At 51.0% G+C, this 24,788-nt stretch overlaps 9 protein-coding genes across 9 annotated transcripts; 5 read left to right on the top strand and 4 right to left on the bottom strand.

The window, feature by feature from the left end:
• Window positions 1-3,115: 3,115 nt before the first annotated feature.
• BO79DRAFT_212364 (uncharacterized protein) lies at window positions 3,116-3,953 on the top strand (the record flags this gene model as incomplete). Its single annotated transcript, XM_025683170.1, has 3 exons — window positions 3,116-3,400; window positions 3,624-3,683; window positions 3,930-3,953. The coding sequence occupies 3 exons, from the start codon at window positions 3,116-3,118 to the stop codon at window positions 3,951-3,953; spliced, it is 369 nt and encodes a 122-aa protein (XP_025544938.1).
• A 2,835-nt stretch (window positions 3,954-6,788) lies between these two features.
• BO79DRAFT_134757 (uncharacterized protein) lies at window positions 6,789-8,146 on the top strand (the record flags this gene model as incomplete). The annotated part of the gene is made up of 2 exons (XM_025678028.1): window positions 6,789-6,825; window positions 6,882-8,146. The coding sequence occupies 2 exons, from the start codon at window positions 6,789-6,791 to the stop codon at window positions 8,144-8,146; spliced, it is 1,302 nt and encodes a 433-aa protein (XP_025544939.1).
• Window positions 8,147-8,561: 415 nt separating this feature from the next.
• BO79DRAFT_184382 (Zn(II)2Cys6 transcription factor domain-containing protein) lies at window positions 8,562-10,593 on the bottom strand (the record flags this gene model as incomplete). Its single annotated transcript, XM_025680322.1, has 4 exons — window positions 8,562-9,536; window positions 9,598-9,789; window positions 9,845-10,379; window positions 10,517-10,593. The coding sequence occupies 4 exons, from the start codon at window positions 10,588-10,590 to the stop codon at window positions 8,562-8,564; spliced, it is 1,776 nt and encodes a 591-aa protein (XP_025544940.1).
• Window positions 10,594-11,042: 449 nt separating this feature from the next.
• BO79DRAFT_162621 (aldo/keto reductase family protein) lies at window positions 11,043-12,248 on the top strand. The gene is made up of 6 exons (XM_025679079.1): window positions 11,043-11,183; window positions 11,239-11,249; window positions 11,300-11,357; window positions 11,410-11,591; window positions 11,646-12,015; window positions 12,063-12,248. Exons 1-6 carry the CDS (start codon window positions 11,109-11,111, stop codon window positions 12,213-12,215), a joined length of 849 nt encoding a protein of 282 aa, XP_025544941.1. The 5' UTR covers window positions 11,043-11,108; the 3' UTR covers window positions 12,216-12,248.
• Window positions 12,249-12,403: 155 nt separating this feature from the next.
• Window positions 12,404-13,588, top strand: BO79DRAFT_283524 (putative gamma-cysteine synthetase regulatory subunit). The gene is made up of 2 exons (XM_025688152.1): window positions 12,404-12,495; window positions 12,542-13,588. The coding sequence occupies exons 1-2, from the start codon at window positions 12,473-12,475 to the stop codon at window positions 13,428-13,430; spliced, it is 912 nt and encodes a 303-aa protein (XP_025544942.1). The 5' UTR covers window positions 12,404-12,472; the 3' UTR covers window positions 13,431-13,588.
• A 1-nt stretch (window position 13,589) lies between these two features.
• On the bottom strand, window positions 13,590-14,696 carry bud32 (serine/threonine protein kinase BUD32). Its single transcript, XM_025681890.1, has one exon. The coding sequence runs from the start codon at window positions 14,562-14,564 to the stop codon at window positions 13,635-13,637; it is 930 nt and encodes a 309-aa protein (XP_025544943.1). The 5' UTR covers window positions 14,565-14,696; the 3' UTR covers window positions 13,590-13,634.
• Window positions 14,697-14,873: 177 nt separating this feature from the next.
• BO79DRAFT_241671 (DNA-directed RNA polymerase III largest subunit) lies at window positions 14,874-22,201 on the bottom strand (the record flags this gene model as incomplete). Its single annotated transcript, XM_025685147.1, has 6 exons — window positions 14,874-19,252; window positions 19,342-19,430; window positions 19,510-19,673; window positions 19,956-21,148; window positions 21,204-21,994; window positions 22,196-22,201. The coding sequence occupies 6 exons, from the start codon at window positions 22,199-22,201 to the stop codon at window positions 14,995-14,997; spliced, it is 6,501 nt and encodes a 2,166-aa protein (XP_025544944.1). The 3' UTR covers window positions 14,874-14,994.
• BO79DRAFT_184397 (spindle checkpoint protein MAD2) lies at window positions 22,151-23,397 on the top strand. Its single transcript, XM_025680323.1, has 8 exons — window positions 22,151-22,251; window positions 22,302-22,327; window positions 22,387-22,412; window positions 22,464-22,502; window positions 22,556-22,584; window positions 22,635-22,780; window positions 22,830-22,903; window positions 22,964-23,397. Exons 1-8 carry the CDS (start codon window positions 22,203-22,205, stop codon window positions 23,253-23,255), a joined length of 681 nt encoding a protein of 226 aa, XP_025544945.1. The 5' UTR covers window positions 22,151-22,202; the 3' UTR covers window positions 23,256-23,397.
• A 35-nt stretch (window positions 23,398-23,432) lies between these two features.
• On the bottom strand, window positions 23,433-24,699 carry BO79DRAFT_261055 (DUF218 domain protein; the record flags this gene model as incomplete). Its single annotated transcript, XM_025686450.1, has 4 exons — window positions 24,473-24,699; window positions 24,269-24,376; window positions 24,062-24,113; window positions 23,433-23,954 (listed from the first exon to the last, which is right to left on the bottom strand). Exons 1-4 carry the CDS (start codon window positions 24,568-24,570, stop codon window positions 23,433-23,435), a joined length of 780 nt encoding a protein of 259 aa, XP_025544946.1. The 5' UTR covers window positions 24,571-24,699.
• Between the last annotated feature and the right edge of the window lie 89 nt (window positions 24,700-24,788).

The raw sequence follows: 24,788 nt of genomic DNA on the forward strand, positions 1-24,788 counted from the left end.
CTGCCATAGTAACCAGTAGTCAAAGTGACCTATCGGAGATCGGAGAACGGATTGCGGCTGGTATTGGAGAGGTTTGGTATCGCCGAAATACAGGACATACGGCGAATGTTTCAGGGGGCGGGGCTCACCCAAAAAGGTCTAAACTCCCTAAAAACTCCCCAGCCAAATATAGGCTTGTGGGGAACTCAAGACTCCCTTCACTAGGGGCCTCAAGACCGTGTTTATCAGCCGTTGGTCAATCAGGAGCCACCCAGCGACGCTAGCCTGGAATCCTTAATTTTGCCAAGGTCACACTGGATCATTGAAAGACAGTCAAAGCCCAATAAGCGGTTGGAGGGGTCATGCTCACTGGTCAGCCGCGGTTTCAAAGCGGCTGGCAATTGTTGAGAGTAGTGCTGATATTAGGTAATTGCCAGCATGTCCACACACACTCACATCCTTTTTCTTTTTTCTTGGTTTGGTTTTTTTCTTTTTCTTTTGCAAGCCATCATTTGATGTCACTGGTCAGCTCTCTGCCATGGTCAATGATCATCACTGCCACAGAAAGCTATGGCGCTCAGGGGACTAAACCCTCATCGGGGTTAGCTTCGAGCTCTCTATATCCTATCTTTAGCACCCGGTGACAACACAGTCGCCCTTGTCCCGTGAATCGCGAGTCAGACAATGTGGCACCCTCCAAAAGCGCGACAAAGTCACACAGAATTTCCCTGGCTCGCGAATCGGCGTCCCTGAAGCCCTGGACTGGCAGAATTTGCCTCTTTTTTGGCTATATTTTGAGTAGCACACGAACGGCGGGAATACCGGTTCTCTTACATGAGAAAAGTCGCCACGCTGGAAGGTCGTCGGGTAGTTCCGCTTTGTATGAACCTTAGAATGTGATTCTTACTTCACGGGTTACAACCGATATTACAAACTGTGGTCACTACCCATCCGCTGGGCCGTTGCAACCTAATCAAATTAATACGATAAGATTGCAACGTAGTAGTACCGTGGCTTAAGTCAGTAATAAACAAGTAGCAAAATATCTTCATCACAAATTCCCGGTATTGTTTTCCTAGCAATGCTTAGTATGTGCTTAGTCTGTGCTCACATAAGTAAATCTCCGATCACTGAGTTGTCCCGCAGTACACATACAGGCAGTGAGGAGAGTTACTTGATGCAAGATCACATGTACGCGATAGGCTCAGATCTATACTACGTATACACATGTGAAAGCCAAGCAAACGCATGTACTAAGTAGAATGTGCGTCGTGAAGTGCATCTATTGCGGCAGTGTAGTATACATGGTAGTTATCCCACTGCAGCCACTGGGTCCATTTACTAGCGGCGGGATATATATAGAGCAAGACCCTCGGTACCACTACTATCACTTAGTCCCAAAGGCTAAGCGCAGAAGCATTCACTATTGGCCGCTTGTCTCGGGAATGAGAGACAGATCGTCAGCGGCTACTGGGGACTAAGTAACGACTTCGGTTGAGAGTAAGACATAGAGCGGTGTATTAAGACGAATACGGAGATCCTTTCAACGAGATGATAGCACCGTCGGGGCAAAGCTCAGGGGTGGAAAAAGAGAGCCACAGAAAGGGAAGTAGTACTTGAAAAGAAGACCCATACAGGAGAAGTATGCATATCGTAACGAGCGACGGGCGCAGTCTCGGGCTGTTCTGATCGTGCATGACTCGTGCGAAAGTTCGATGCATGTACCCTTTTGCATGCTTCGGGCACTGCTGGATATGCGCGTTGCGGTGGATGCTTGGTAGAATATGCTTGTTTGTACGGTGTACTACTAAGGTTGCTGTTGTTTTTACCATATCGTTGTATTAAAGCTCAGCAGCTGACCTAAACGTCCTTGAGGAATTTCTGAAATAACGACTCGATCATCTACTACGTAGTAGTACCAATAGTTGAATTTCATTGAAGTGCTTAGTATTATATATTATAGCTGGTGCAGAAGTTACCATGATACGATCTTTCAGTCCATTCATGCAGAAAAAAATCGTTCAATGTTAACCATTGTCATATACTAAAATAGGGCTACTATAAGAAGAGTACATAAATTAATTGCTGCCACCATTTCTTTTCGATGTCTATTTTATCAAGCTTAATTGCAGATAAATCGGATAGTAGCTCTTGTTTACTGCCTGACTCAATCCAATTCAATCAATTTCTTGGCAGTAATGTGAACCCGTCCTACTGCACAAACCACGAGCACAGGCTAGCCTCTTATTTTCTGCAATTTATGACGCCGCAGAGACTGGCTTGCCCTCTCCTTCCACAACCAGAAATAGGTATCAAAGACTCCATACCGCGAGTAGTTTGTCAATCTTAGAATGGACATCCCTTTCCAGTACGCTCGAACTTTTGATGTACCCTTACTATCAGGTGGACAGTATGCAGCGAAGAGTCGAGACATGAAGTGAAGCGGAGGTACATAGTACTCCTACTACCTTACCATGATAGAGATGGATTGCCAATCTCGAGCTTTCTGGGTCAAATCCGTAACTATCTACTTCGAAGAGAGGAGTTCAGGAGGTGAAAGGCCATGGGTCAGGCCAGATAAGTGAAAGATCTGGTGAAGTGCCTGTTTACGGGAGAAGTTTCAATATAATTCACTATATAATCAGGTGAAGCCTTACGTCTTCCTAAGCTATATAATCTCTCTGCAGCGCCATCATCAGCCGCCTTCCAACATCTCAATATATCCCACATCCAGCTTATAAAAGCCAGAGACCCCAGGTCTCACTACTTTCATCAACTTGATACCCACTCATACTCTCAAGTAGTATGAGGGATCGGATAAATATGCCATTATCTTGAATGAGCACTTGTTAGAGAGACATCGTAGTACTTCCTCCAACCTATCACAAGGCTCGACCGTATAAATCGGTGAGATGCTCGTAAACATCTTGGAGGTCGCTAGGTCTTCAGACAAGCTATCGATAAGCAACTACATAACACTGATGGAAATTGATGACAAGGACGAATACCAGCCATCTCCCCTTTCACAAATAGGGTGATATTAACCATCAATGTATGGGCAAAATACTATAAAAGACATGGTACAACAACACGAAACGCACCTGCACCTGCCGCACAGCAGTAGCACATAACAACTATGGAACGATCCTCAGTACTCACGTCAACAAAGAGCATCTGCAATCAAATACTACTCCTCGGCGACACCCATGATCAACCAAGTCATCGACCTTGCCGGCTGCCTATCGATCATGCATTGCGGCCAGAGTGTAACGAGATTGATGGGGAGGATGATGATCCTGATTACACCCCTCTGGCTGATGTCGCCGAAATGCATGAGAGCCCTGTGCGAGAGAGGCCATCGGACACGCTCGATCTCACCATCAATTCTTTCTTTTTTCCAGTTCTCGTCGTGGTCGCGAACGTTAGTATTCATGTCATCCCTGGATTGTGGTTGGTTTGAACGGAAATTTGTGCTGTAATAATACTTTAGATGTTACATGTGGGCAGGCTTTCAACAATACCCTGCTGATATTATGTCTGTAGCACTATATACTGGAGGAGGTATACTGTATGCAAGAGCACACATTATCATCGAATAATCTGCTTTAATGACTATATATCTTCATATATCTATAATTGGCTAGCACCTGTGTCATCTTCAACAAGATAAACTTAACTACGTAACCATCTTCATCAAACGCTTAGTAAGTCTTATTTGAAGGAATCATGCAAAGGTCAGACGAAAGGCTTATCCATAAGGGGCCGAAGAACAGGGGAATACATACTCTATCACGCTAATCACTCTATATATATCCAAATGATAGTTATCTCGCATAAGAGACTGCCATATTTTAATACTCAGTAGTAGGATGTTTTTACATAGCCTAAATATACTGGTGGCTTCCGAGCCTACATATAATTACATATAATACTCTCCTGATGTATCTCAGCAACGATCTTTTCACAGAGGTTGAGTCCGATGATGGAACATACAGCTCCTGTCTTAGTAAAGCTTCTGGTACATCTACTAGTAAATACCGAAATAGTATAGATTGACATCCAGGGGAAGATGACGCTTTCGTCAATCCCAGGGCCAAATCATGCCATCTGACCAGTCAGAGGCACGGAATTTGCATTCAGGGGATGATGGCCCCAAAGATGACCGTGGCCCCCCCTTGAACCAGCCCACAACCGGGGTATGTGAGTAAGAATGTAAATAATGTGCAAAAATCAATTTATTCTTCATATTTGATAGTCCAGTCAATGTCTGGTGGAGGCTATCAAATGGTTGACTGTTGGACGATGGCAAGCTAAGCACATGCCAAGAGAAAAGGGAGAGGGAGAGAGGATATGACACTATTGAAATGTCATTTCTGTCAAATCAATAATATGCATATGGTTTGACAGCCTATGGAGAAAGCACAGATCTATTGAAGACTCGGCATGAGTATTGATTAATTCCATATCCACTAGATAATATGGAACTGGGGGCCATCGGGACCCAACTCCGGATTATACCAGTGTGGCAGCAAGGTGCAGAATGAGTACAGTATTGCTGTGTATACAAGATATGGTTGACCCTAAGGCTGGAATTAACGAGAGACCCTTCATGTTATTTCATGTTACTGTCATTAAGCTTCTTGCCCACTCATGTAAATCTCTGCCAAAAGTTGAAGAGAATAACGGTCAGTGGTGGCATGGACTGGTCTGTCGGGATCGAGACCGGATGACGCGTGGCTTGAGCCATTCGAACCCGCTCATTAGCGTTCTGGCCGTTCTCATTACAGTAGGCCTGTCGAACATGTGTTCCTTCAGTTTTAGTGATTAGTCGACTCCCTACGTACTCCTGTATGGATAAGAATCACCCCCAACTGTAACACTACTATTGTCGACTATTGGGGCTGGCTGACAAGTCTCACCATGGAACCTGACATCTGGTGCTATGGTAAAGGCCAAGTCCTTCAACGGTCGGCTGTTTGCGGGAATGACAGACTAGCCCAAGTGCCGGTGACAGGAATAGGCGAGTCCAATGGTGGAAAGAGGAAGAAGAAGCAGAATGGGCATCTAATCTCGATTAATGAGTTAATCAAATGGATCATCTCGTCTGCCGTGCCTGAGGCTGCGGGTGGGTGTGTAGCGGCCTCATGATTCGACCAGACATCCCGTGTTAATTTCCGGGCGAAGGAATCCAACGTGGGCTGGAGGTTCGAGACCATCCAGTCCAGGCACGGCCGGCCGTGCCTGGCACACATCCAGAGAATGGTTGGTTGCACTTGAGACACCCAATGTAAGGAATCATGGGGCATGATGGGAACCCTCCTCCACCGTTCCGTATATGCCAGGGGAGGATGGTTTATGTGGTAGAACTAGGCATCTTTGTTGCAGCAGCGCACAGAGGCATGTACATCCGTTCATGGGATTTCTGCGACCTTCCCCCCTCCCTCTGCACGGTCGGCTGGATAGGATTTTCCATTTTCCCCTCTTCAAGAATAATTCTCCAATAGTTTGATCAATTTTCCTTTCGGAGAGGGGGATGCTAGTAGGACAAGTTTCTCGCAGAATTCGCTATAGTCGGTCAATATTCCGGCACTATTCCGGACGACTAAGTCTGCTATTGACAATGGCTGGTGTGCCGCTTGCTGGTCGGGTTAATTGCGTTCGTTCCACGCCATGGAGGAGTGATCCGGCCTGTGCGATGGGCTGGAAGAAGACGGGAAGACAAACATGTAGATAGATGGGCTAGACTTTTGATGTGGTTCTTCGTTGATCCTGAGTGGTGAGGGAGATGAAGATGAGGGTCAACCCATCTTTTGGGAGGAACCAACATTGGACAGTCCATAGATTGACTGAAGGAGGATAAATGAATGGGGGATTGACTTGGTTCCCCTCCCCTGCGTGAACTGTGGCAGTAAGTGGCAGGAGTGAGTGGACATAAACATCACAGCCCAGCACTAAACCCAACCGAGTCAGGCCTTCGCCCTCTCCGCGTCTCCCGCCCACCACCCCCTTCCACTTCCACACACCCACACCCACCACCACCACCACTTTCAGTCGTTTGTCTGCTTACTTCCTCGTTCCCTTTCGGTTTGTTCGAATTCCTATTATTATCGGTCATTTCTTTCTTTCGACTTTCACTCATTTACTTCTGCTTCTGCTTCTTCTTCCTCCCTCCTCTCTCTCTTCCTTTTTGATCCTTTTGCTCCTTTCTCTTCCTTTTCGGCCATCAACTCGTTCTCCCCCTCGTCCTCCTCTCCCCAACCCCCGGACATACCGCCTTCATTCTCCTCCTGTCATCTCGATCTCCCCTGAATCCATTGTCCCTGCGGTGGTTCTGTACCTGGCAGCCACCAACGCGTGTTTCTCCGACGTCAACCCCAGCGACCTATCAAATATCAACTGCCACTGGGGTTGAAATTGTCCATCGCACTGACTGTCCAAACGCCCGACTGGGAGAATCATCTACCGCCTCACCTCAACGGAGATCCACCTTAGATCGCATACTATGACCGTTGTTGCCTACCGTCCGCCGACCGTCTTCCCTACCACCGACATCCGTTCGCTTGTCTAAAATCACCCATCCTCCTTTTGATGACCTCGTAACCACCCTCACGACTTGACGTCCGTTGAGCACCCACACTCTTTTACCACATTTACTACATTCTGCACGTTCGCTTTGCCGTTGATCGGCCTGCCACTCTTTTCTCGCCCATTTGAAGCAGCAGCGTTTTATCACGACCCAACCTTATACCTCCTTGTTTTTTTATCCCTTCGCCGCGACCCATCTTCGAACTCACATCTTACCTTTCATCATGTCTTTCCATATTCCCGATACATCCTCCCCCAATGGTATGTCTTCTACCTGGTCTGATTCACACTCCGAATACTGACATGATGTGTTGAAGTCTTGTACGCCCGCTCTCTTCTGTCCTTCAGAAGTTGTGTGTCATGTCCCTCTACATCGCCGTCTTGCCCGACCTGCGACGATGGCTATACATGTACGATGACTAGTCAGTCATGTTCTGCGTGTGCCAGCACCCAATGTGTCAAGTCCCCAACGTCTAGCGACAGCTCTAGTTCAAACAACTCGGGTGGAGGAGGCAGCGACGCCGGAGCGATTGCGGGAGGAGTCATTGGTGGTATTGCATTTATTGCGATTGTGACGTTCCTCGTGTGGTGGTTCTTCATCCGGAAGAAGCGCCAGGAACAGGCGGCCAGTGTGGCAGAAAAGGCCAGCACATTCAACGACGCCCGACAGTCGAGAAAATCGACCCATTCGATCGCATCTACCGTCCTTACTCGCGCCTCCAATGTCATTCAGATCGCATATATTCCCGGTGTCACCAACCGCTCGCCCCCAGAAACTCCAGGCCACCTCGTCCCGCCTGTTCCTCCGTTGCCCGGTGCCCACCCGGATCAGCACTTCTTCATGCCCGGCGATCTCCGCGACTCCACATGGTCGGAAATGTCGAACGAACGCCGCAGCATCGCTCCCAGTTTGCGCAGCAGTGTGGCCACCACTATCTACCGGAACAATGCCATCGTCAGCCCGATGCCTGCACAACAGGTCATGCGCACACGGGCGGCGGTGGTCAACATCAACGGAGCTGCCGATGCGCCCGCTGTTCCAGCCATCACCCAGGCACAACTCGCCAAGGCAGGTGTCACCACGACTACCAGCAACAGTTCGATTGTCGCACGCACTGTTACCGCCAAGCCGGTTATGGTGAGAGGTGCCTCGAAGAAGAAGAACAACAACGCCTCTGCGTCTCCCGCTGTCCAGACCATCGAGGAGCAACCGGAGACAAATAGTGCGGCTGCTTCTAAGTCGCCTAGTACCCAAGAAAAGGAAGAGACGCCTACCTCGGGCTTCGACGAAAACTCCTCGGATGAAGAAGACTCGACGCCGAAGACCACACCGGCACAGAACACCAACAAGACAGAGACAGCTAAGGAGGAGACACAATCACGACCCGCTACCGTGATTGAAGACTCGCCAGCCGTCAGCCAGAGCCCTTTCAAGGATCAACCCGCAGAGACCGATCGCCGAGCGTCTGCCCGAGCGTCATCTTTGCTCGAGAGACCCGAAGGTACCCAGTCTAACCGAAGCAGTCGACACCTCCCCCCGCGCGTCGAGAGCCCATTCTCTGACGCCAACGAGGTGAAATGATTTGCACGTTCTTTCCTATATGTCTGATTTATCTGCGTTTGAGAACCCTTTCATTTGGATGGCGACAAATGGCGCAAAGTGATTAGCAGTTGGCCCTATGGGGAGCCCCTACTTTCTTGTATCTATGATTTATGCTTCTTGACTCTTGGATCTCTATTGGTCTACTAGAATTGCCACGCAGTGGCTTTGAAATGGAACATCTATATATGAAGACTACACAATTTCACCAGAAGATAAATAAGCCGAAGACAATGGACGCACGTGGACTGCTGCCCAGCTCTAGCTCCCCACCAAACAACATCATACTCCCTCCTGAACATGATATTCTATATCTAGTCTTCCACTTCCCCAAGTAACGGTTATACTCATCTTACCAACCGCAGGACTAACCCCCACCCTATCCCACATCAACATGTCACCCCTCCTCCGCCCCAAAAACCACCATGCCCCCGGGCCACCACGGAATATTCACATGCACCTTATCATCCTGCCCAATAGTCAAACAAACCCTCTTGCCCACCAGATCAAACTCCGGATACGCATACGTGAGCCTCGCCTTCTCCGGCACCTCCCAACACCTCGTAATGACCGCGGACTGATACTGCAATTCATTCCCATCCCTCAACACCATCCCCGTAATAGCCGCGGAATCCCTCGCATAGTCCACACCCCCGGCTGCAAGCGCCACATGCTCTTCCAGCGCGATGACCTTCTCCGCCATGATGGCACATAATTGGCTACTGAAGACGCCTTCCTGCCGGGAACAGGAGCGGAGAAGCTCGACGGCTTCGCGCCGGGTGAGGGGGTCACGACATAACGTGGCGGTTGTGTAGAGGGGGGCGATGATGCCGAGGTCGAGGGAGAATGTGGGATTTAATGTGGTATTGGTGGGTGATGATGATGAGGGGCCTGACATCTGCACGACGGATTTCGATAATGAGATGATTTGTTTGAAGATAGGGTTGAATCGGTCCCAGATCGTGGAGTCGGAGGAGCCCGAGTTGTATTGTTCGAGCATCATGGTGTATTCCAGACGGTGGATTTGGAGGATTTTGAGCCCGATTTGTTCCTTGGTTGTGAGGGTGGAGCCGCGGGTTTGTTCGAAGTGGTCGAGTGCGGTGGACCATTTGGTTAGGATGGTGGCGTAGTGGTGGATTAGGGGGGCGAGGGATGGGTTTGTTATTGGTGATGGTGATGGCGATGATGATGGTGTTGAGGGTTGGGTGTCGATGAGGGTGTGGTAGTCGTGTCGGTATGTGCTGCTGTAGTGTTCGTAGATGTTGCGGGCTTGGGAGAGGGAGGTGAAGGTTGAGGGGATTTCGATGATGTCGTTGGATGTGCATTTTAGTTGGGCGGTGCTGTAGGCTGGGCTGTCTTCGTTGGATCGGGTCTTGTGTGGGATTGTTAGTATGGGGAGGGAGCTTGGGTTGGGTATGGGGATGGGGTAGTACCAGGGCATATACTTGGATCTGTAGGCGGATGAGGAGTTTGCGTATTTCATCGATCTCGAGATTCGGTACCATGGATGGTCTGAGCAGGGGATGGTGGTATGTTCCTGTGCTTGCGTCGTAGGCAACTTCGCCCAGGATCTTCATGCCGCTTCTGATGTGGCTGAGGGCTGCGACGTAGTGGGCTGACATGATCTGAGTGATGGTCAAATAAATGCGTGTCTGCCAAAAGAGTGGTATAATAACATACCTCGTAGCAGACAAACAGCACGCATGATATAAGACACACGTCCACCGAGAGCGTGGCGCCATGACTACTGATCACATATGTGGACGATGGACTACCTGAATCCTCGGACGGATGCAAAAGAGCCCGGATGGCCGCAAGGTATTGTTGCAAAGCAAAGGTGTCATGGCTTTTTCGGCTGAACCAAGGCCCTGGGGTTTGTTGACCATTCTCGAAGTTCTCGTGCAATGCACCCAAGGCGACCAAGGCATGCCATACGGGCTTCTCTTTCTGACTGACTTGCAAGACTGACCGACTCCATAATTCTGAGCCACAGTAGCCGGCTAGAGAGAAGACGGTCTTTTCGTAGAAGAACTGGAATGATCGGATATCACGTTCCCCTGTGGCATAGCGGAAGCCAGTGAGGGTATGGGACGGACGTGGAAGGATGGTGGTTGTAAGAGTAGTAGAGGTGAGGTTGGTCGCATAGCCGTCGCATTTGCGGCCTGTGGAAGTGCATCTCCGGCAGCTTGGTCGGGTTTCATCGCATTTGACGCGCCTTACTGTGGTGATAAAAGAAGATAGTGTGTGGGCGATAACCGTATCTTATTTTCACGGGGTATCAGACATGACTTACTTCTATGGATGTGAATTAGTACTGTATATTTCTTATCGTGAGGGAGACAAGTCACTTACTTGCATGTGGTACACCCTGACTTGGACCGTGTCCGGTAGACTCTCTGTCGGGGTTTGCCATTGTCAGAGCTCATTGGTAGGTTTGATCAGATTAAGAAGTATGTATGTTCCACTATAGATAGGCGTGCCAAAAGCAAGCCTGCAGAGGGTCAGATGGGAATTACAAGTCGGAACTCAAGATGGCGTTATTGCGGAGAAAGGAGGAGCTGAAAAGTAATTCGGTCAGCCTCGGAGTGAACAAGGCAGCCTTGTTCGTGTCTGTCTACTACTTCCACCCAAGCCGGACGGGGCTAAGCAGGAATGGACTAATGAACTAATGTACAGTATACAGCTGACAGAATAGAAAGAATAATATGCAGATTCCAGAATGCTGCAATGGTTGCCAAGATTGCAGATACAAATCTAACAAAGTATAATCTATCAATTTGTTATTATTAAGGGCTTTCACTGTTAAGGCCAGACTCCAAACCCCACCGCGATGATCTCATCACTCGTCTTCTCTAGTTAATTAAACTAAGTAGCCATCCACTCTTCCATCTTCAACCTATCTTCTTCGCACTTCCTTCATATCTTCGATGATAGTGAACTCACCATGTCTACTCTACAGAGTCTCCGTTCGACTTATCGTCTAAACTCTGGCCATGAGATCCCCATCCTTGGATACGGGGTGAGCTTATCCTGAACTTTCCTCATCCGACCAGGCAAACTAACTAGTGAACCAGGTCTATCTAATGTACGTGCACTGAGCCAGGCTTCAACTTACATCCCAACTAACTTTTCCAGCCCGGCATCCCAAACAGAGAAAGCTGTTCTCGAAGCACTCAAAATCGGTTACCGCCATGTAGGTTCTACACTCATCTCTCCCATCATTCGTCACACTCATCAGATGCCAGGTCGACTCTGCTATCATGTATCGCAACGAGAAGGCCTGTGGGCGCGCCATCGCAAATTCCTGTCTTCCCCGGTCGGAGATCTTCTTCACGACCAAGATTCCCCCAGGATCGATGGGATACGATCGTACTAAGCGAGCTATCGACTCAAGTCTGCGTGAAGCACAGCAGGAATATTTCGATCTGTCAGGTTACCCTACGTGCTTACATCCATTAGAAGATGATGCTGACAAAAGTAGAATCCTGCTACATGCTCCCTACGGCGGAAAAGAAGCCCGTCTCGGCTCGTGGAAGGCCCTTGTGGAAGCACAGAAAGCCGGCAAGACTCGATCCATTGGAGTGTCCAACTATGGAATCCACCACCTCGATGAGCTGGAAGAGTACATCAAGTCCGGCGGAGGGGGACAGATCGACGTCGGCCAGTATGAGCTGCACCCGTGGCTGGACCGATCGGAGATTGCAGAGTGGTTGCAGAAACGCAATATCGTGGTGCAGGCCTATTCCCCCTTGGCGCATGGGACGCGCATGGGCGAACGTGTGTTGAAGGAGCTGGGAAAGAAGTATGGCAAGTCGCCGGCACAGATCATGATCCGCTGGGGACTACAGAAGGTAAGTTCTCTAGGAGCATTTGGAATGACTCCATGCTGACGATGTAGGGATTTGTGCCTCTGCCCAAATCGGTGACGCCCAGTCGGATCCAGGAAAATGCGGAGGTGTTTGATTTCGCATTGACAGAGGAGGAGATGAAGTTATTGCACACAGGCGAATATTCGCCCACGGATTGGGACCCCACAGTGGACTACGACTAGATGTAGACCAGTTAGCATGTAATGAAACCGGAGTGCACAGAGTAAACTCAGGGTTATGAATGAATGAAGTCTGTGTGGTTGGATAAGCACAAGACAGGCGGGCCGGTCCCCGCGGGGCTGCTTAGCAATAACTGAACCAATCCGTCCATCTTTATCTTTCTCCCCGCCAACTTCAGCGCATTCCATCTCCGAATCCCCCTCTTTCCCTCGTCTACATCGCTTCTCTCCTCGGCATATCCTCTCTAAACCCCGTCATCATGAAGCTAATCCTCTCCTCCTCGTACGTATACCCTTGTACGCTCCCAATCCCCCGCTAACAACCGCAGAAATATCATGATAAGCGGCGAGACCATCATCCGCCATCCCACCGAAAAGTCCAACGTCGAACTGATCAACTCCCTGCGCACAAACTTCCAAGCCGCCCAACACGCTGCAGACCCCTCCAGCGACCGCCCCCCTTACATCACCTGGACCAAGCAAGGCGACAACGCCCTCTACATCCCCGCGACCGATTTCGCGCACGGTCTCTCCGAAGAGCGCTCCCAATACGACATCACCGTCAAACTGTTCTACCTCCCGGGCATCCCGGCCTCCCGGCGCTGCGCACACACCCGCGAAGCCATCGATCTCGTTCTGAAAGAGCTGCACGTCGACTCCATCGACCTGCTGATCGTCTCTTTCCCGGGCATCCTCTTCGACGCCGACGACGACAGCGACGAAGAAGTTTCCTCCGACAATGGCAGTGAAGAACCCGATGACTTTGACAGCATGATCCAGACATGGCGCACCCTGGAGGGTCTGCAGGAACAGGGAATGATCTCACAGTTGGGCGTCGCGGAATTCGGAAGCGAACGGCTCGCCCGGTTTCTTCCCCACACGAAGGTCAAGCCGTCTGTCGATCAGATCAATCTGAAGGATTGTTGTGTCGTGCCTAAATCGCTGATTCTCTACGCTAAGCAAGAGCACATTCAATTGCTGACGCATAACGACTGCATGGATATCCTGCCTGTCGGCACGACTCGGGACCTACTTGGGCCTGGGGAAAAGGGCGCGGGGATTCTGGCCTCGTCGCCGGATGCGCCGGACGGTATCCAGGGCGATATCGAGCCGCAGTGGGTGGTTAAGTATACGGCTGTGGTCAAGGATCGGGGGGTGGTGGAGAATAAGGGATATTTTGCGCTGGCGGATGTAGGCAGCTGCGTGAAGAGATCATAACCATCCTCCTCCTCCATCTTCTTCATCTGCTCACTACCTGATTACACCCTCGCATGGATAAGCACGGCTGGCGTTATTCGTTCTGTTCATTTCATTCCAGTTCTACTTCTAAAACTTCTCTTCATATACATAACGACTCAATGACAAGCACATTCACCATCACCATCCCTCTACCCCCGCAAGAAAAGAACAAGAATGATAAACCTAACCAATCATACTCCTCTTCCTCCCCCTCATCCTCACATCCTCCAACCTCTTCAACACCGACCCCGACCCGCGATAACTCGCACGATACCCCTCAAGCACCTCCCCAAACAACGGCTCCGTACGGGGATGCGTACTCCCAAACGCGCGCTCCAGGACATACAAATCGACCGCGCGATCCTCATCCTGAATACTCTGACTCGCCAGACCAAAATCAATCAACACCACCTCACCCTGCATATCAGGACTCACTCCTTCCCCTTCCCCATCACCCTCAGCCGCGGGCTCATCAACACCCCTCAAGATCAAATTACTCGTGGTCAAATCCCCATGCACCACACCCGCCTTATGCAACGCACCCACAGCAGCCCCAACACGTCTCAACAACCCCTTGACTTTCCTCTCCTCTTCCTCAATCTCATTATCCTGTAGCTTGACTTCCCCATCAACCTGCCTTTTCGCCCCAACACCTACACCAGAACCAGATGCAGAGCGAGACTTGATATACCTCTCCCACCTCTGAATCACAACCCGAACCACACATCCCTCGATCCACTCCATGAGGATCCATGCCCCATTTCCCCTAACACCCTCACCCACATCCCCCCCAGCACCACTATGGTTATTGTTGGTATTGTTAATATCCCAATCCACCGCCAACACAGCCGGAACATTCACGCCCTCGCGCACCAGACGCACAAGACACCGCGCTTCCTGGAGAACGCGGGCACGCGTCAATCGCCGGTCGAGGATCGGGTGGCGGTAGGGCTTTGTTGGGCGGATCTTGAGGGCCGCGGGGGTGGAGGGACTCAGGTAGGTCGTTTTGTATAGGTGGGCTTCGGCGCCTTGGGTTATTAGGTGCATTTGGTGAGAGGGGGTGTGGTGGAAGGGTGGGGGGAGGGGTGGGGGTGTGTAGGTTTCTGTTGTCATTGTGGTGGTTATTGTCGTTGGTGGTGTTGGTGTTGTATTGGAGGTCGGGTTGGGAGGTGAGGTTGGTGAGGTTGTGTATATGTTGGTCGTATGGAGAATGTAGGAGGTGGTGAGAGAAGAGAGGGTGTGGATGATATATGGAGGGGTGAGGGGAGAAATCGATGTTATCGAAAAGTTCGGGTGGGGCGGTGATTAATGGATGGATAGGTGGATGGCTTTATCGGACTTATTAAGCAGATAGATTTAGAGCTGCTGCAACCACCAGATTTAACCGTTTATGATCTCAATGCTACTTTTAAAAGGCATGGTGTGAAATTGCAGTTTTCTGCTATCGCTAAAAGTACACAAGTACACAACATACAACGCCTGGTATGCTTTTAACCCGTCCCTTTTACAAGTCCTCGTTATCGAGTGATTTTTTATGTATATATCATGATCGCTTGCGACGAGCTGCCTTGGCTCTCTCCAATGGCGCCTCGTACACCTCGCTCCATGTATCTTCGAACGTCGTCTTGCGTGCCCCGATCTGTCCCTCGAAGAAGTTCATCTTGCGTACCACCTCCATGGCTCCCGTTCCCAGCGACACCGTCTTGCCCATAATGATACACTCGGACACACCTTCGATGAGATCGCTGCGACCCGCGCCACCAGCGTCGAACAGATGGTCTGCCGTCTTTTCGAACGACGCCAGCTGCAGCACGGAGTCACGCATCTTCGCGAGACCGAATCGCGTGATACCCAGCACTTCACCCTTGTAGGTCATGACATCGGCCAGCAGCTGCATGTGTCGCGGATCAATGTCCATGTCCTTCATGACCTCGCTGATTTCCTGCACGATGGTCGTCCGCGCTGCCTCGATACCGAGAACGTCCCGCATCTCCATCACGTTATTGGTTGACGTGCGCAGTCCGTCCACACCCATCGTCGTCATACACTCCCGAAGACCGTAGCCTTCTACCAGAAGCGTGTTGGTGGTAGACGTCTCGTCGGTTCGGATGATGGCACGGAAGGCCTGGGGGTGACCCAGGACTTGGATGTCGGGAAGCATGCGCTTCAGGTGCTTCAGACGGAGGAAAGGATCGGAACTGGTGTGGGCGATCTCCGTCTTAGACAGGTTGGCCTTGGTGGACGGGTCCACGTCCATGTAGACGTGAATGTGGGACCGTGAGCAGCGGAACTTCAGATCGTCCGCCTTGAACCGCTTGTGGTTCTTGATCGCCGACAAGATGTTCTCGATCTTCAGCTCCAGCGCCAAGTCTTGAATTGTCTTCCAGTTGATCTTCACCGTGATGTAGGCTTCCTTGCCCGTCCATGTCTCACGGACATAGTGGATAATGTCTCGCAAGTAGGTCTTCTCGATACGTCCCTTGACGATCCGCGCCGCGATGATGTTGTCCTTCGTGACGAGCTCGCAAGCAACGACAGGCGTACTGATCTCCTTCGACGCGTTGATAATTTCCTTAATACGGGGTACACCCTGCGTGATACTCATACCAGCGACACCAGCAAAGTGGAAAGTCTTCAGCGTCATCTGCGTACCAGGCTCGCCAATGGACTGTGCACCAACTGCACCGACGGCGTGGCCGGCCTCGACCTGGGCCTTCTTGTACTTCATCAAACATGAGGAGATGAAAGTGCGGAGTGTCCGCTCGGTCAGCTTGCCGGTGTGGTTGAGACCCTTCTGACTTCTCTCGTCGTTGGGGTCGATGTCACCACCGCGGGAAATTAGCTTGTCAGCCTTCGTAGCGACGTATTGCTGGATAGACTCGAGGAAGTCACGAGCACTCTCGAACTGATCAATACCATGGTCAGACCGATCCATGTAGCCGAGCTCGTTGCCCATCAGATCCTTCCGCACCAGCTTGGAGCGCTCCTTCGAAAGCATCTCCTCGCAGATCTCCATAATCTCAGCCGGAAGCAAACTCCGCTCGTCGTTCTTGTAAGTCGTGGATTCGGCGTGAATGAAAGTCCGGTCGAAGTGGACAGGCTTGGCCTTACCCTCCATATCCAAGGGATCAAGCTTATCATCACCATACTGGAACTGGACAATGGCCGCCGACGAGTTACGCACGGTATCATCATATCTGGTCGAGAGATCTTCGAGCGACTTCATCAACCGACGAGACATGTAACCCGTCTCGGCAGTCTTGACAGCCGTATCGACCAGACCTTCACGACCGGACATGGCGTGGAAGATGAACTCCGTGGGCTCGAGTCCGGAGAAGAAACTGTTCCGGACGAAACCCTTGGACGGGGGCTGGCGAGCGTTCTTGGGGAAGTGCGGCAGGGTACGGTCCTGGAAGCCGTCCTGCACACGCTGACCACCGATAATCTGCTGTCCGACCAGGGCAACCATCTGGGACACGTTGATACTGGAACCCTTGGATCCAGACGTGGCCATGATTAGGGGCGAGTTGTACTTGCTCAGTTGAGCAATACACTCGTCACCTGCCTGCTGACGGACCTTACTGAGAATACCGGACAATTGGTTCTCCATGGTTTGCAATTCGTCACAACCAGGATATTTCTCCAGCGTGCCTGCCTTGTACTTGGCAATGACTTCGTCACACTGTGCGTAGGCCGTTTCGACGAGGTTATGCTTCGAACGTAAGAGCTTTTCGCTGGGATATACGTCGGTAATACCGATCGAGAATCCCATGTTCGTAAACCAGCGGGCTGAGAGCCTGGACAAGCGGTTCATACCCTCAGCAGCCGCCACCGGCCCGTAATCTCTCAGCATAATATAGAAGACGTTGTCTTTCTTTCCGGAACCAATGGTGGACTTATCCATCACACCACACATCACCTCAGAGTTTCGGATGACGAGCCAGGCATCCTTCGGGTCTAGATCGCGTGGTCTACCATCCTTGGGTGCCTTGAACTCTCTGCATGCAGCATCCAGGTTGACCAAAACAGGGTCGTCCTTGTTCGGCCGCATGAGAATGTTGAAAACCTGCTTTCCGGTCCACAACATCTGAGGCTTAAGCACGGCAGGAGGGGGGAGGTCGAAGCGTGTCTGCGGACCCAGCATGTACAGGCAAATCTGGGTGAACGAGCGGCGGTCGAAGAAGTTGTCCTTGCTACTGAGAATGTAGGCAGCACTAATGAAATCTTGAATGGCAGAAATAATCGGCTCTCCGTTCTTGGGCGTAGCCAAGTTATTCTTAACTCCCATCAGTTCCATCGCTTCAGCTCTCGCCTCCTCCGTCTGAGGCACGTGCAGGTTCATCTCGTCTCCGTCGAAATCCGCGTTGTAAGGGTTACAGACACACTCGTTCAATCGGAACGTCCGGTGAGGACGGACTTTGGCAAAGTGAGACAGAATACTGAGCTTGTGCAGAGAGGGCTGTCGGTTGAAAAGAACAATATCACCGTCCTCGATGTGACGTTCAATAACATCGCCCTCCTGCAGTTGGTCGGCAATCATGTTCAGGTTACCATACTTAAGGAAGAGCTTGAATGTCTGGCCCTTCTTCATGATGTAGTTTGCACCCGGCCACTTCTTCGTGCCGTTTCGGACTCTCTGCTGTAGCTTCTCTTTATTGTACCGAGTAACAACTTCGGGATAGGTCATGTTCTTGGCCACCAACTCAGGGACCGCAACCTCGTCGACCCGCAGGTTAGGATCGGGGGAAATGACAGTACGGCCTGAGAAATCCACACGCTTTCCGGACAAGTTACCACGGAATCGACCCTGCTTACCCTTCAAACGCTGCACAAAACCACGAATGGGCTTTCCAAGGTCTGCCTTGTTCAGACCTGGCACATCGCTGTTGATATACACAGCGATCTGTAGCTGCATGTAGTCCCAGCACTCCATGATTGTCTGTACCGGCGCACCCTTCAACAATGCGTTCTTCAGGTTGATATTGCTCTGGACGATGTCGCCCAGCTTGGCTGTCAAATCATCCTCGGTGGACGCCGCATCCTGACCGACGGAAGGACGAATACACACCGGAGGAGCGGGGATGAACTGCCAGAGGAACATTTCCGGCCTTGCTTCTTTCGGGTTTAGACCCAAGAGCTCACAATCGGTATCGGAAATCTTCTTGAACAGGTTCAGCACGCGGAGAGCGTTCATATCATCCTGGGCCTTCTTGTAATGTTTCTCAACCTCCGCGTTGGACGTTCTGGCTTCGTCGAATGACCTATCGAAAACAATCTTGCTAGGCGGCGGAACTTTCTTGACGGACGTCGAGGCGTTGAATGCACGGAATTTGTCGTGAGTGATTTTGAGGGCGCTCGTTCCAGCTTTCTTCACCACACCGTTAACCGCACCACAGGCCTCGCAGTTGCGTGTCTTGCGACACCGCTCGTTAATCCGCTTCGCAATCTGGCCGCGCCGCAAATTATCCAACCCAGGACGACGCATTTCACGAAGGTAGGCACGGCGATCGGCTTCGGGGAGCAGAATGCGCGAACATTCCTTGCAAACTTCCTGCAGTATAGTGATGACTCGCTTGAAATAACCGACGTGGAAAGCAGGCAACACGAGCCTGACGTGACCGAAGTGTCCATTGCAAACTTGGAGGGCGCCACCACAAGTCTGACATGATGAGGTCTTGTTGGAAATACCCATGCGCGCATCGAGAGGACCATTGGCTACCACCGCTCGATCGTGGTCGAGATCGAAGAACTTGCGATCCGAAACTTCCACCACACCTTGGCTGACAATGTCATCGTTGGACCTGGACGATTGGCGCACGGTATTAGTCTTGACTGCTCCGCAGCGGAGATCCAAGAGGGGTAGAACTGGGAAAAGCAGAGGCATGCTTACAGAACACCAAACTTCAACTCCTTGATAACCTTGGGAACGCGGTCAATGACCTGGGCCTTGCCCAGGTCGACCTGCACACCTTCTGGAGGCTGCATCGCCGTTGTCAGATGATGATCATGGCAAGGCGACACTGACTCAACGGGTGGAATGCGACGGCGCTGAAATCACCGTACGACGAGCAAGAAGGTCGCCCAGACAAATGATGATCAGTATTGCACCCTGCAGCACTGCAGCTTGTGGATCTGGAGGAAGGAAAGCCAGCAGGAGAAAGCGACCGCGGGAGGGGGAGAAATTGCAGACGACCGCGGCGGCGGGGTCGGCGACGAACTTTTCTGCGGTTAAATTGTAAGCTCCAGCTTCCGCCGCTCCGCCAATCAGAGTCCCCGGGATGCCCGGTATTCACACTGCATACTACAATTCTATACAGACATTATTGTCAATGGAAAGAGGCATTCAGATGCAAGTTCTATTTATCAATATAATAATACAGCAGAAGTACATATGATATAGTATACTGTACAGTGGCAGGCATGAAGGTGCCCATTATTTAGCCAAGAAAGCCTGGAATGCCTTCTGTTCAATCACCACATTTCCAACCGCCCGCAGCTTCTTACGTCCCTCCTTCTGCTTCTCCAAGAGCTTCCTGCGCCGACTGACATCACTGGCATGCAGCTTCGCGAGGACATCCTTCCGATACGGCTTGACGGTCTCACGCGCCACAACCTTGCGGCCAACAGCTGCTTGGATAACGATCTCGAAGAGCTGTCGGTCAACGTGCTGCTTGAACTTGGTCACCCATTGTCTGCCCAATCGCTCTACTTGGCTGTAATGCACGAGCCTTGCGACCGCATCTACTGGCGCCTTGTTCACCAGAAGTTGTAACTTGACGATGTTGCTTGTTTGCCACGCCGATTCCTCGTAATCAAGGGTGGCGTAGCCCTTAGTAGAGCCCTTGAGCTTTCCGAAGAAGTCGTCGACCAGCTGCGCAAGGGGCAGATCATACTTGAGAATGACCTGAGTCGATGTGAAGTACTCAAGGCTCTTCTGCACGCCTCGGTTGGATTCGCAGAGCTCGATGACCTTTCCGAGATACTCATCGGGGAGGGTCAAAGTAGCGACGACATAAGGCTCCTGAATTTCGGATATCTTACCGCGCAACTCTTCATCCTCCGGGAACTTGGCGGGGTTGGAGATAATCTCTTCCCTGCCGTCTTTCCAGATAAGTTTCACGGGAACGGAAGGAGGAGTAATGATGATACTGGCACCGTGCTCCTGGCGCAGACGGTCCTCAAAGACAGAGCAATGCAGTGTTCCCAAGAAGCCTAACCGGAAACCTGCTCCAAGAGCATGAGACGATTCCTTTTGCACAGTAATACTCCGGTCGTTCAGGCAAAGTTGGTTAATACTATCTTCCAAGTGCTCAAAGTGATCCGCGTCCACGGGATAGGCGGCCACGAAAACCATTGCCTTGGGCTCTTCGAAGCCCGGAAGCGGCTCGACAACCTTTTCAAACCCAACCTTCGTGTAGGTGTCACCGATCTTGGCTTCCTTGCTTCGCTTCATACCGGGGTTGAAGAAGATGTAGCCGACCTGGCCAGCGCGAAGGACCGACTGGGCAGTCTCATTGGGATACATAATGCCGACCTCACCCACGAAGTATTTGATTCCAGTCGCGAACGACACAAGCTGGTCTCCTGCCCGGATTTCACCGTCGAAAACGCGGACCAAGCAGATGACACCTCGGTACGAATCATACCAGGAATCAACGAGGAGCATCCGTAGGGGGTTGTTAACATCTCCCACCGGTCTTTTTGAGTCAGTTTCAATGCTTGGCTAAAAGGGTTTGTATAGACCAAACTTACGCCGGAATCTTCTCAACCACAGTAGGAAGTAATTGATGTACATTTAGACCGGTCTTGGCTGATACCAATACTGCACTTTCCGTGTCAAGCTCAAAGGACTGTTCCATTTGGTCAAGAGCACGGTCCGGGTCAGCGGACGGCAGGTCCACCTTGTTGATGACGGGAATCAGCTCCAGGCCCTGAGAGAACGCGAGGTAGAAGTTGGCGACTGTCTGAGCCTGGATACCTTGACTGGCATCGACTAGCAGCAACGCTCCTCCGCAACTGGCATAACTGCGCGAAACCTCCGCACGGAAGTCCACATGCCCCGGGGTATCCACCAGATGCAACAGATAGTCCTCGCCATTATGGTTGTAAATCATTGTACATGTCTGTGCCTTCACCGTGATACCCCGTTCACGCTCGACGTCAAGCTTGTCCAGGACCTGCTTGTTCATACCAGGCTGGATGGTTCCGGTAAGTTCCAACAGCCGATCGGAGAGGGTACTTTTGCCATGGTCGACGTGGGCGACAATGCAAAAGTTACGGTATCGGTCGATCGGGATAGCTGCGATTCTTGATTCAAGGTCGGAGGCTGGCTGGCTGGCCGGTGCCCTGCCGCGCGATGCCCAGCATGCGGCGGAAGTCGTGAAAAACCGGGCTGGATTAGCAAGGCCGGACGGCGGCTTGAGAAGGCTTGCAGCAGGACATTTCGGTGCTGCGCGCAGCCACCTGGCTAACTGCAGGCATCCTCGCATCTGGAGGTCTGCAATTGCATGGGAATGAATTGCTTGGACGAGATAGTATGCGGACTGCAGACACGGTCAGGCACAGGCAAGTCTCCGTCCAGTTTGCGGGCGGAAAAAGTGCGGCTGCGGAGACCAGGTCGGCGGGCGGTCAGTCAGATTGCCGCGGTGACTGTCTCGATAAACAAAGCTTCCCTCTTTCCCCTCGCATGCAACCCTTCACGCTGAGCAGCTTGTCGTCAACACTTCAATCCCAGGAACTCTCACAGCCATCATGTCCGCTACTAAGGATAAGTCCAAGGTCCACAAGCTGTCCTTGAAAGGTACGGATTCATAGTCTGTGAGATATGAGCAGAAGCTTATACACAAGCAGGATCGGCAAAGCTGGTGGCCGAATTCGTGAGTTTTTCTTTTTTGTCTGAGATTCAATCCAAAAAAAAATATACTAATGAGCCTAGTTTGAATACTCCATCAACTCGATTCTGTAGGTTTATTGCCAATCTTCGCACGGAAGTGCCCATCTAATGTCTTCCAGCTTCCAGAGAGGAGTCTACCCTCCAGAGGATTTCACGACGTGAGTGCCTTACGCCCTGCCATTGTGGAAGCAGACTAACCAGTTTTACCAAGTGTCAAGAAATATGGTCTCAACATGCTGGGTTTGTTACTACGAACCGGCTACTGGAGTTGCCTTGTTGACCAATAGTAGTTACCGCCGACGACCAGGTCAAAGCCTACATCAAGAAGATAATGTCGCAATTGAACAAATGGATGACGGGTGGCAAGATCTCTAAGCTTGTTATTGTCATCACGGACAAGGAAACTGGTGAACACGTGGAAAGATGGCAGTTTGATGTACGCAAGTTGTGTCCCCTCACAGTATACTGGACTAACCAGGTATTAGGTGCAAATCTTCGGAAAGCATTCCAAGAGCCAATCATCCCGTGCTACTGGTGACAAGGAGAACGCAGCTCCTGGGTAGGTTTCTACCACTATACCCCCTACTCCACCCCGCTAACCAGGCCTCGCCTTCTACAGTGATAAGGATCCCCAAGCCGCTGCCACCGTCGAGAAAACAGAGAAGGAGATCCAAGACGAGATCCAGGCTATCTTCCGCCAGATCACCGCATCAGTCACATTCCTGCCCGTCCTGGATGGCGACTGCACATTCAACGTTCTGGTATACGCCGATGCCGACTCCGAGGTCCCCGTAGAATGGGGCGACAGCGACGCCAAAGAAATCAAGAACGCGGAGAAGGTGCAGCTCCGAAGCTTCAGCACCAACAACCACCGCGTAGAGACACTCGTCAGCTATCGTCTTGCCGACTAGTCACTTCTCCGCATCATCAGGTGTTTAAATGGAGGCGTTACGGAAGAGAGGGCGGGATCTGTATTCGGGAGCATTTCGGGCATCTTTTCATCACTGTGTATTCTACGTCTATTTTCTCACAACCAGCATGATTGCTATCTACCAATGACTAACGAATCCATCTGCATTATTACAATATTACACCTGTCCCCACCAAGGCAACTCCTCCATCTTCGGAAACCATTCATTCCCCGTCTCCCCTCCATCCCACCTCACCAACTCCTCCACAACAGCCTCTAACCCCACATTCACAAACACCCCATCCTCCATCCCGGTCCTCCACCCACGCTTCACCCTCTTTCCCGCTAACTCCCTCTGCACCCCATATCTATCACTCCTCCACAACCCAATCCCACTTTTCTCCTCCCCAGCCACAAGGGAAGCCAACGGCGTCACCTCCTCGGCCGGATTAATCCCAACAACCGTGGATGCAGAGCTGGAGAGTCCCAAGGCCGGAAAATGACACTCTACAAACCGCTTCCGTTTAAACTCATGCGTCACGACAGTCACCCGGCGCGGATAAATACCTGTGCACAGCCTGAACCGGAGCATCGAAAACAAGACATTCTGGTATGAATCTGTAGCGTGGGTCTCAGCGACCACTTGTGCGGGGTTTATCCGCGGAGCAAATTCAAAGTAGTTGTTGTCTTTGGCGAGGTTCTGGCGTTGTGTATTAGTGACAACCAGTCCTTGTCATTTCACGGGGGAGAAGAGATAGACATGATAGACATGGATTAAACCATCACAGATTGAAGGGAGTGACTTACAAGATACGACACCCCCTCCGCAAGATCCGTGCGTTCTTTCTTCGTAGGTCCCCTATATTCACCCATCGATCATTAGCCAAACCAGCCAACACAATACTACCCATAACATCTATATATAGAGAACCATACACCCACGCCCTCAACCCAAGTTCAACCAAACATAGCACAAGAAGAACCAGTCAGACGAGCAATAAGCATCATACGTACCCCGAAAACACCAACAAGGCATCCGGATCATCAGCCAAAGTCTGTAATCCTGCTTTGACGTGGTTCGTGAACGTGGGTGTTTCGCCCTTTTGGAAGGGCTCTATGATCCTGTCCCCGTAATTAGCATCAGACAATTTAATTATAAATTAATCATTTGTCAAATCAATAGGGTCTAGGGGTGAGATCATGGGGACGGCTACGTACCATTCATCTTCGGATTGACCGTTTGTAGGCCCGCCGGTGTATATGGCGTGGCAGCAGACGATGATTAGGTGGGTGTAGTGGGGTTGTTGGTTTTGCATTATGGGTTGGGGTTACGGGCTTAGTATAATGGCGTTGTGTGGAGTGTGAGAGGTGTGTTTAAGGGATGGGGTGTATTCTCATGGGAGAAGTGTTGTTGTAGTGTTCACAAAGTTGAAGCGTTGTTGGTGATGGTGATTGTTGATTAATGTGGATGGAGGTGTTTAATTAGTACAGTACTGACATGTTTATGGGATTACCTAAGCGGGTTATCGATATT

Source organism: Aspergillus costaricaensis, assembly GCF_003184835.1.
Source record: "Aspergillus costaricaensis CBS 115574 unplaced genomic scaffold BO79scaffold_1, whole genome shotgun sequence".
In the NCBI taxonomy this organism is placed as follows: Eukaryota; Fungi; Ascomycota; class Eurotiomycetes; order Eurotiales; family Aspergillaceae; genus Aspergillus; species Aspergillus costaricensis.